We start from the raw sequence: 11,593 nt of genomic DNA, 5'->3' as shown, positions 1-11,593 counted from the left end.
GGCCGCACACACTAACAGTGACCCAGAGGTTATCGGCGGTTACTTTGTGGAAAGCAGTGGAGAGTCGTGGGAGTTTCCCCAGGCTCGTACGAACGGACATGGGCACTGAGAACGTGTTGGTCAGAGACCTCCAGCGTTATTTACGGAGAAATGACGGGCATGATAGAGCAGGAGACAGAAGATACGTCACAGGAGCAAGTACCACAAACCAGAGAATTGAGAGCTGGTGGGGAGTGATGAGAAAAGGAGTCGAGCCATGGATCACGCTTCTAGGAGAACTGAAGGACGAAGGATTCTTCTTTGGGGATTTCATTGACAAAGCTCTGTCACAGTTCTGCTTCATGCCAATCATTCAGGTAAATGGCCCATACTATAATAACCAGTGGTGGTAATTAATTACATTAAATTACGCTGTTGAAACAAAGCCACAAAAACACAATGTCCATCAAAAACACAGGAGCGCAGGGAACAGTTCACAACTCCTCAGGGGGCCGACCCGGAGGGTGACGGTCCAGAAGTCCATAGTTCATTTGATCAGGGGGCCGTCCGTGCAGACGGCAACGGCGGCGACACGGAAACGGTTCAGGGGGCCGACCTCGACGGCGGTGACGTGGAAACAGTTCAGGGGGCCGGCCGTGCGGAAGGCGACGGCGGCGGCGTGGAAACAGTTCAGGGGGCCGGCTGTGCGGAAGGCGACGGCGTGGAAACAGTTCAGGGGGCCGGCCGTGCGGAAGGCGACGGCGGCGACTCAGGCGATGGCGATCCGGGGGCCGGCCGCGCGGAAGGCAGCGGCGGCGGCGAAGGAGACGGAGCAGTTCAGGGGGCCGGCCGCGCGGAAGGCAGCGGCGGCTGCCAAGCGTCAGGCGTACCGGCCGAGGCTTGGAGGACACAGGACCAGGCGACGCTGAAGCAGAGGCTGAGGCGTAGCAGAAGCCGGACCAGGCGTAGCAGAAGCCGGACCAGGCGTAGCAGAGGCCGGACCAGGCGTAGCAGCAGCACAGGCAGAGGCCGGACCAGGCGTAGCAGCAGAGGCAGAGGCCGGACCAGACGAAGACGAAGACTCTGACGAGGCTGGACCAGACGAGGACGAAGACCCTGATGAGGCGGCCGCAGGTGGCAGCTGGACGGGCTCCTCAAGCCCTCCAGCTGACGTGGCGTGGGGCTGAACGGACCCCTCGGACCCTCCAGCGGAGACAGGCGGCTGAACGGGCCCCTCGGACCCTCCAGAGGAGACAGGAGGCTGAACGGGCCCCTCGGACCCTCCAGCGGAGACAGGAGGCTGGTGCGGTTCTCCTGAACCCCCAGCTGACGTGGCATGAGGCTGGACGGGCTCCTCGGGCCCTCCAGCTGACGAGGCATGAGGCTGGACGGGCTCCTCGGGCCCTCCAGTTGACGAGGCATGAGGCTGGACGGGCTCCTCGGACCCTCCAGCTGACGTGGCATGAGGCTGGACGGGCTCCTCGGGCCCTCCAGCTGACGAGGCATGAGGCTGGACGGGCTCCTCGGGCCCTCCAGCTGACGAGGCATGAGGCTGGACGGGCTCCTCGGGCCCTCCAGCTGAAGCAGTGGCAGGACCAGTAGGTGCCGAGACTACTGGCTGAACAAAAGGCTGAGCAGGTGATGGAGCAAATAACTGAGCTGAACAATGGGGAGCTGGCTGAGCTGCACAGTGGGCTAAGGGCTGAGCTAATGGAAGCACAGGAAAGTGAACTATGGACTGGGCTGCTAACAGAGCTACTGACCGAGCTATAGACTGAAAAGCATGCAGTAGTGATGGTGGTGATGGTTGTGGACTGAATTCTCCTGAGCCCTCAGTAGAAACAGGGACGGGTGCAGGCACATGCCGGACACTAGCCACTCCCACCCGAGGAGTAGGTACGGGTGCGGAGACGGGCTGTATCCTGGCTGCCCTCACCCTGGGGACCGGAACAGGTACCGGCAACGGCTGGGCAACTGCCCTTCCCACCCGAGGAGCTGGTACGGGTGCAGAAAAGGTCAGAGCCACTTCAAACAAAAGCAACAGGCCACTTCAAACAAAAGCAACATGTGAAAAGCCGCGGCAGGGAATTAAAAGGAACGGACTTCAGCGTGAACGACCAGTTCCCCAAAGAGATCTTGGAACGACGCAGGGTCCTCTTCCCAATCCGACGCGGCTTCATCCAGAAGGGCTCCCGCGCTGTCATCGCTGTGGACCGGCTGTACGTGGACGGACAGCTCCACCGCGACCCCAACATCACTCCGTGGCTGTATTAACCTCACACCAGATAAGAATCAGCTACACCATTTCCCTATCCACTCACATTAACTTGCATTAACATCTGTTTAACTTACCAGTATCAAATCGCATCTTAAAGTGTGATTTCATAGCAGAATTAACACCGTCACTCTCCGTCAGTGATTTAATTGGAATGTTTACGTTTTGTTTCTGGTTTTTTTTTGTTTTGTTTTTTTCCTCCTCTCTTTTCCCCCTCTTGGTTTTATGCTGCTCACCCCTGTCCTTGGTTTCTTTCTTTATTCCTTTCACTGCCTCGATCACCTGCTTCGACACTCATCCACAAACATCCTTTATTTCGACACATACGCACCATGCGCTCAACGGCAGCACATTTACATCAGTCAGACAGCGCACACAGTCGTTTAGGATACACACACATATGAGTATGCCAAGCCTACTCATATTAGTAACTATGCATACACAAAGTCAGACTCAGGGAGCATCTCGCCACACATTTTTTCTCTCTCTCCTTCTCTTTATTTATGAACAAGTGACGTATTCTCTCCACCTGTCTAAGCGACGCACACAGCATACATCCCTAGTTATACACAAACATCTATGGGTACACTGAGGTTCATTACATGGAATATAAATGGAGCTGGCTCCAGAGAAAAGAGGTTAAAAATATTTAACCAACTCAAAAAACTACAGGCGGATGTTGTCCTATTACAAGAGACCCACAGACCTCTTAGAGGTTCGAATGAACTTAAAACACCTGAGTTTCCCAATGTGTTCTCAGCTTGTTATAATTCTAGACAAAGGGGAGCAGCAATTTTAATACATAAAAATATTAATTTCACAGTACTCGATACAGTTATAGATCCAGAGGGCAGATTCTTAATCATTAAACTATCTATACGTGATAAAAAGCTATGTATTGCAAGTGTATATGTAGGGCTGCTCGATTATGGCAAAAATGATAATCACGATTATTTTCACTGAAATTGAGATCACGATTATTTGACGATATTTATTTAACCCTTTAAGACCTACTATAGAACCAAGTCCACCAGAGCTTATATTATTTTTTTACATGCTGTAGTGCCATTTGTGGGAGCATTTCAAGTTGCTATACATCAATACAACTGTTATAGCCCATATTTTAATAATATGTATGCATTAAGTCCATAGTAATTACATAAATTGCAAAAAAGTGCAATAAACTACAAAAAAAATTGAAAATCGCTTTTGTTTTGTTTACATATATTTCTACTTGGAGAAATTTAAGAGGTTTATCCCTCAAAACTTTAAATACAATAAAGTTGCAAAAAATAGTTTACAACAACAGGAAATTTATTTTGAGTGTCTTCATAGTTTTATTTTGGAGATACAGCAATTTTTATATACTGCAGGAAAAACAAAAAAAACAATCCTATGATGCAAATTTGCAAAGAAAACAGCATGTGCATCATTTCACTGTGGGAAGTGTTACGAACAGCTGATGGATCGGCAAAACGTGTTTCTGGAATATTATGTTTTTGTTCCTGCAAGCGCTTTTTATGCAATTTTTGCAAAGCTATATGTGGAAGGAAACCGTGACCGAGGACAAGCTGATGGCATCAGATGTAAGTACAACTCCTCCGGTTTCATATGCAAAACAAATTATTGCGCTAGCTTACGTGGTTCAGGTTCTACAGGGATTTAACAATAGTTACGCAAAACGGAGCGTGCTGCTCTGACCGGCTTTAAAGGGTTAACAATGACTTTAAAAAAATAATATAAAATAGTGTGCAACACCACTGAAGTTTTTTTTTAAACTCTCTTTTCAACCAACGGCAGTCACTCTCCAAATAACTTGTGCTTAGCTTTCCGAGCTTCCCTCGGGTCCTCTTAATCAGCGGTCTCCAACCTTTTTTGCGCCACGGACCGGTTTATGCCCGACAATATTTTCACGGACCGGCCTTTAAGGTGTCGCGGATAAATGAGGGAGGGGCTAATAATTGGCTCAGTCATTTTTAATGATCGTTGAAAGCCCAGATCGTAATCGTGATTAAAATTCGATTAATTGAGCAGCCCTATGTATATGGTCCAAATGTTGATGATCCCTCATTCTTTCACGGTTTATTCAGTGCACTCTCTGAACACTTAGATGGCACACTTGTTCTTGGAGGTGACCTCAACCTTGGACTAAATGAAGACATGGATAGGCTCAATACAGCGGGAACTCAGCGTAATTGGCAGTCCACAAATATAATCAAACAGTATATGAGCGACTTTGGTCTTTGCGATGCATGGCGCTCCCTTCACCCCACCAGTAAGGAATATACTTTTTTCTCACATGTCCATCACTCCTACTCTCGTCTGGATTATTTTTTGGTCAGTAGCTCACTGCTGAACGACATTTCAGACACTGAGATTCACCCTATAGCTATCAGCGATCATGGTCCTGTATCTTTAACACTAATGCACAAGAATAATACTACGCCAAGAAAAAACTGGAGATTTAATATATCACTACTTAAAGATGAAGACTTTATTAAATATTTTAAAAAAGAGTGGACTTCATATTTGGACTATAATGACACTCCCGAAACATCAGCTTCTGTTCTATGGGAAGCAGGGAAAGCTGTGATGAGAGGTAAAATAATTTCTTTCTCATCACATAAAAAGAAAAAAGAAAACAAAAATATTCAGGAATTAGAAAAAAACATCAAATCACTAGAAGAAGCCTACGCGTCCCACCAAGATCAGGAAACATTGAACAAAATACGCAAAACAAAACTAGAATTAAATGAGATAATTGATAAAAAAACAAAATTCTTAGTACAAAGACTACGCCTACAAAATTATGAACATGGTAATAAATCCGGTCAATTTCTAGCAAACCAGCTAAAAATAAATAAAGAAAAAACAACTATATGTGCTGTTCAAGATTCATCTGGGAACACATTATATGAACCGATACAAATAAGCAACATTTTCAGGGATTTCTATAAAACGTTGTATTCACCACAAATAAACCCATCTAAAAAAGAAATTGATCAGTTTTTGGACAACATAACTCTTCCAAAATTATTGGACACTCAAGCAATGGCACTGGATTCACCACTGACACCAGGTGAACTCCAGGAAGCCCTGATAAGTATGCACAATAATAAGGCTCCAGGTCCAGATGGCTTTCCTGCAGAATTCTACAAAGAATTCTGGTCGATTCTAGCACCAGTTTTCTACAGAACGTTGTTGGAAATTAAAGAAAAGGGCAGACTTCCATCAAATATGAATTCTGCAAACATTAATCTCCTGCTAAAACCAGGCAAAGACCCTGTATATCCCTCAAGCTATCGTCCAATATCCCTTATAAATGTAGACCTTAAAATAATCTGCAAAGCTCTCTCAAAGAGACTGGAGAAAATAACCCCCCTCTTAATTCATCCTGACCAAACTGGTTTCATAAAAGGTAGGCACTCATCAACAAATACACGTAGATTACTTAATTTGATAGACTACTCATACAGTAAAAACCTAGAAACTACAATATTCTCTTTAGACGCAGAAAAAGCATTTGACAGAGTTAACTGGAAATTTCTATTTGCAACTTTACACAAATTTGGTTTTGGATCCTCTTTCATAAACTGGTTAAAAATATTATATAATTCCCCAACAGCTTGTGTTAGAACAAATGACCAGACATCCTCCAGCTTCTGTCTCTTGAGGGGCACCAGGCAGGGATGCCCACTCTCCCCTTCACTATTTGCAATTTTTATTGAACCACTAGCAGCAGCAATTAGACAGAATTCAGTAATTAAGGGCATAAAATGCAAGAACGTGGAACATAAAATCAGCCTTTATGCGGATGATGTGTTACTCTTTCTCCAAAATTCACAAACCAATATCTCTGGGGTGATTGAATTGATAAACTCTTTTGCAAGAATATCAGATTACTCAATTAACTGGTCAAAATCTACAGTCCTACCGATTAATTGCTCCTTCCATAATTCCTCTTCTACACCACTGCAATCGGGAAATATAAAATATTTAGGTATTAATGTTTCTCCCAAGCTTGCAGATCTAACTAAATTAAACCATATCCCACTTTTAAAGAAGGTAGAAGATGATCTGGCTAGATGGAAATGTCTACCCATATCACTCATGGGAAGGGTTGCCGCTATAAAAATGATGGTCTTACCAAAAATAAATTATTTATTCTCAATGATCCCAACTAAACCGCCACAAGATTGGTTCAGATCTCTAGATTCATGTATGTCCAAATTCCTTTGGAAAAATAAACCCCCACGTATAAGCTTAAAAACACTACAAAAGACCAAGGATAAAGGAGGACTAGAACTGCCTAACTTTCAGCACTACTTCTTAGCCAACAGGCTTCAGTTTATCTCAGGATGGCTAAAACACACCCTCTTAGATGAACCTTGGCTAGATGTAGAACAAGCACTCTGCAATAATCTAGAGATCTCAGACCTACCATTTATCAGCTCAAACATCCAACGACATGAATGCTTTAAAAGCATCAACATCAGCTCTTCTCTGACAGCATGGTGGGAGTTTCTAAAATTGACGGCGTCTTCATTAATCCCATGCAAACGTACACCAATCTGGAACAACCCTGACATATTACAAAACAATAATATGATAAACTTTTCAGATTGGAGTGATAAAGGAATCAAATATTTAGAACATATACTAGAAGGAACAGAATTTATTTCATTTGACGGACTAGTTACACAATATGGGATCAACAAGAAAAGATTTTTAGAATATCAACAAATTAAATCCATAGTAAAAAAGAAATTTAAACCGGGTCAAGTTGAACTACAAACACCACCAAGTGTGGTTCAATTTCTTACTCTTAAACCCCCCAAATTACTATCCAAAATATACAGAATGCTTTCTAAAACAGATGAATCAATATCACTTCCTATTGCAAAATGGGAAGCGGATTTATCAGTTAACTTAGACCTAAACTTCTGGTCTCAGATTTGCTTAAAAACCTTTCATCTAATTAGAAATCCCAGTCTTCAATTAATTCAATACAAAATATTACATAGAGTGCACTATACAGGTCATCGGATGTTCAAGATGGGCTTTACGTCTACCAACAACTGCTCACACTGCCAAACCAATTCACCGGACAATTATATCCACGCTCTTTGGTTCTGTCCACCAGTTCAGAAGTTTTGGCGCGAGATATGTGAAGACTTATCAAAGTGTCTGAAATGTAACATTCCAACTTCCCCCTTAGTGTGTTTGTTGGGCAGCTTAGATAATGTCACTTCAGAAAAGAATATCGCCCATATGGTTTTCACTGCCCTATGCATAGCCAAGAAAACAGTCCTCATGAACTGGAAAAATAAAAATAATCTTAATTCTAACCAATATAGAAATTATCTATTAGATTACATTAGTCTTGATACAGCCTCTGCCACCACATCAGATCAATTGCTCTGGGCTCCTTTTATCAGCTCCATCACCTAGTGGGGGTGGGGGGTCATAGTTTGGTCCCGCCTTCACTGTTGTGATTGGTGTGGGGGTAGGGACAGGCTTAGGGCGTCGGGGGGTTCCCCGGAGGCATCTTCCTTGGGGGGCTCAACCCGGGGTAGCGGTCATGTCCGGTTAGGGGCTCTGTTGGCTCTCAGGTGACTGTTTCCTCGCGGCTGCGTGCAGCGGGGCTAGGGGAGGGTCTGTGCTGACGGACGTGGGTTACTGACCTGGTAGCCTGGCTGCCCCTGGGTGGGTCCGGGATGGGCGTGAGGTTCTGGGGGCGCTCCGTCTCTGGGCTGGGACCCGGACCGGGCCTCGGGGGCTTGGGTCCTGGTTGGTGTGTTGCCGGGGTTGTGGGCGGGTGGGTGCATGGGGGCCCAGCCCTGGAGCAGGGTGCCGCCGGTGCGTCGAGCCACCTGGGGGGGCTCTTCAACTGGTGGGGGAGATTGTCACATCTTGCAGGAGCTTTCCTCTCCTCAGGAGCTCCCTCTGCAGGAGGGGGAGATACAGGAGAGGTGGAGGAAGATCTCAGCCTGGGTGTTTATTGTCTTATGTAGTCTGGAAGATGAGTGGATGGTGGGGTGGGTGCAGTTTTCTCTGTGGTGGGGTTGGGTGGACTGTCCCGGGCTCTGTGGGGCCGGGCGGCGCTGCTGCACTGGGCCCGGTCTGGATGGGCCTGGGCCCCCTTTCCCTGGCGGGTCGCGGAGTATGGGGGTGCCTACTGGGGTCAGCGGGGGAGCTGGCCCCAGGGAGGGGTCACTTGCCCCTCCCTTCCTTCCCTCCCCATCTCCAGCTGCCTCCCTCTTCCCGCTCCACCACAACCACCCACACATGCAGGGCCTTGGAGTAGGGGTATGTCACCAGGGTGCAGAGGAGGCTACCCCCCCCCTCTGTCCCCTTCTGGCTGCCTCTGCCTCAATTTTATCCCACAACTTAGACATTCACATTACTCACACTCTCATTACACATACATATAGGATCTTGGGGGTGGGCACGATACACGGAGTCCAAAGTACCATCAGGGTGTACACCCCACCACTGGCATCGTTGCCCACCTCTCAATTTTAAATACACGTAGACATTGAGGGCTAGCAGGAGGGACCATGCGCTTACCTGCTGCTCTCTGGCAGGTAGCTCCAAGCCCTCCTGGGTTTTAAATGCACCTTAGAACACCTTAGAGTGTGGAGCCTTCCTGCTGCTGCGGAGTCGGGGCGGTCTGCCTCCCCCCACCGCAGGGAAAAGGGAAACACCACCTGGGTCTGGGTGCAGTTCCCCCCTCCAGGGGCGGGGGCACCTAGACCCGGTTTGTAGAGTACGCTTGGGGAGTGTGATCGTGTGTACAACGTCTCTTTATGTCTGTCTCCACGTTGGTTGAGTGTGGAGTAAGTGCATATGAGAGCATGAGGGTGGGAATGGATGTTTGTATCTGTGTGTGCCTGTATGTCTGTGTCTATATGTCAGGTTGGGTGTCAGGCGCCACCTCTCTGGGGACATCTCAGGCCCTCCAAGGTTTGGAGGCCTATCTCCCCCTACCACCACTTCCCCTGCCAGTGGCGGACCCCCTCAGACATCGGTGCGTTGGTGGTTCCTTGTGTCCGGGGATGGGCTTCCAGGTACACACCGGCTCACTCCTTGGCGGCCGCTTATCGGGGCCTGGAGCCTGGGGCTCGCTCGGGCCACTTCGGAGGTGGGGTGCCCCCGGCCTCTCGGCCTGGGGCTCGGTCACTCAGGCACAGCTGGCTGCCGGCGGAGCTCACGGGCGCGTCACTGCAACTCCCCCTGGCTTCTGCTCCGCGGCTGCTGAGTGAGCCCTCATCTGGGACTCTCCTCAGCTCTTTCCGGGACAGTGGCGCAGCTGCCCCTCTGTTGGTCTTCCTTGGTCTCTTGTGTTCTGGGGGCCTCTGGATGTCTGGAGTTTTGATCTCCTCCACACCTGCTTCACGCCCTGGAGGACGGGGCTGTGGCCCCCCCACACCCTCTAGCAGATTATTACATGAAGGAACCTTTTAAAAAACAAAAAACAAGCGTGTCCATGCTCACAGGTGTACGCACGGGTGATCACACCCACAAACTACACCCTTTTTGGCTCCTACCTCAAAGCACACTGTGTTCTGTTGATCTTATGTGCTGCACAATAATGTTTAACATTTAGTATTTACTGTCATATTCCCATATATCATTGTGATGTTGTTTATTCTATTACTCTTGTTCTCTTCTGCTTGCTTTCTTTTTTCTTTCTCAGCAGGTGATCCAGGTGATTGATATATGTATTTTTTTTTCTCTGCCCGTTCTGTTGGTTTTTGTCTTTTGCCCTTCTCCCCCGTCCCTCTTCTCAGCTGTTTCTCTTTCCCTCTTTCTTTCTCCCCTTCTTTCCCCCAGTCAAGTCTGTCCCGTATTCAGTAAGTGAAAATAAAATAAACAATAAAAGGTGAATCAAATGGACCATTACGGCAAGGCTGGGATGGTCAGTTTGGTAAAGTAAATCCGTTGGGCATCTTTCTTTGCCTTTAGACAACAATTCTGATGGCAAAAGAGCCAAACGGGACAGGCCAAAAAGAAAAAAAAAAAAAAAAAAAAAAAAAAAGAAAAGGTCAGAGCCTCAGCCGGCCTGGAAACCAGAGCGGGAGCCAACTGGGCCTCAGTCTCCCCCACCCGAGGAACAGACACGGGTGCAGAGGTACGCTGGGCCCGAGCTGCCCCGGGGGGAGAAACACGAGCAGGAAAAGGATCAGGCTCAGAAAAAACAGTCCGAGAAACGGCAGGCTCAGGGTCGACAAAAATAGATCTATCAAAAATGAACCCGCCGTCCACTTCATGATTTGCAGTCTTAGTATTAGCAGTCCTTGTTTTCATAGTTTTTGAAATCCTTGGGTTAACAGTTGTAGAGTGAGCTGACTTGGGGATGACTGAACCAGACTTAACAAAACCTAAACTGACAGAACCTGAACTGAGTGTTTGAGACCTGGTGGAGTGGTTCACAGTTTTTCCTTTAACCGCATGTGCAGACTTAGGCGAGCGGGTAGTGTCTTTCATCTCTCCCTGTGTAGAGGGAGCAAAGCAGAATAACTTTTCCCAGTCCGTGTCATCATCCATAAGGGAAGTTCCCCACGGATCAGAGGTGAGCTTATTGTTCTTTTTAGTTATGGCTTCAGGTGGGATGTGTGAAAGGCAGTCATTATAACTCACCACCGGGAGTTGCTCAGCAAATGAAAAGTGACGGCGGCGTGAGCGTGGCTTCCTCTGAGGTGAGGAAGCAGACGGGGCATAAAGCTGAGCCTCTGACGTGCGGGACGGCAATGCAGAGGCTGGAGCGTGAGCATCCGAAGAAAAATGGAGCACTCCCACCCGAAGCGGCCGAGGCTTGGGTGCGAGCGGGGCAACAGGCGGAGGCTTTTGGCAACTTCGGGGACCTCCAAAAGCCAGCCGAGTTCCGCGGAATAAGTGCTCATAATCCGGAGCGCGCCACGGCTTCCAGCGGAGCTCCTCCTCCAGCTGGGCGAGGGCTGCCTCCTGGCGCTCATACAGCTGAGAGCGGTTTGCTGGGTCCATGTAATGGTCGTAGTCTTCTGTCATGATTCGGCTGTGTGGCAGGCAGGAGAGGACCCAAACGCAAACTCAGAGTCAAAAGGTAAACTCAAAAAAACACAGCTTTATTGCTGGCGTGAAGTGGGACACGAAAAACAATACAAAATAAACTAAACTGGGAAAGCTAACGCACAAGGAGCCACAGGGAAAGTCACACAGCTATGATGGAGACTACGACACTGACAAAGAGAAACACAGGGCTTAAATACACAGAGGGATAACGAGGGAATGAGACACAGAAGGAGGGCACAGCTGGGAGAAATCAGGACTGGACGAGACAGAGACGCAAAACTAGAA

General features: G+C 47.8%; 1 protein-coding gene across 1 annotated transcript; it reads right to left on the bottom strand.

Moving 5' to 3' along the window:
* Positions 1-401: 401 nt before the first annotated feature.
* LOC147321494 (uncharacterized) lies at positions 402-11,260 on the bottom strand. The gene is made up of 3 exons (XM_086305390.1): positions 10,311-11,260; positions 1,425-2,003; positions 402-411 (listed from the first exon to the last, which is right to left on the bottom strand). Exons 1-3 carry the CDS (start codon positions 11,258-11,260, stop codon positions 402-404), a joined length of 1,539 nt encoding a protein of 512 aa, XP_086161516.1.
* Positions 11,261-11,593: the final 333 nt, after the last annotated feature.

Source organism: Aulonocara sp. 'chitande type north' Nkhata Bay, linkage group LG9 (assembly GCF_057382095.1).
Source record: "Aulonocara sp. 'chitande type north' Nkhata Bay isolate Kocher_YH1m ecotype deep benthic linkage group LG9, A_spYH_male_GT1.1, whole genome shotgun sequence".
Classification (NCBI taxonomy): domain Eukaryota; kingdom Metazoa; phylum Chordata; class Actinopteri; order Cichliformes; family Cichlidae; genus Aulonocara; species Aulonocara sp. 'chitande type north' Nkhata Bay.
This window is presented reverse-complemented; position numbering and strand designations above follow the sequence as displayed.

Excerpts from the sequence above, each read along its gene's own strand:
- LOC147321494 (XM_086305390.1), bottom strand. The coding sequence starts at position 11,260 with ATGGACCCAGCAAACCGCTCTCAGCTGTATGAGCGCCAGGAGGCAGCC. Across the intron at positions 2,004-10,310 it reads CTGGTTTCCAGGCCGGCTGA|GGCTCTGACCTTTTCTGCAC; the intron begins GGCTCTGACCTT and ends TTTGTTTGAAGT.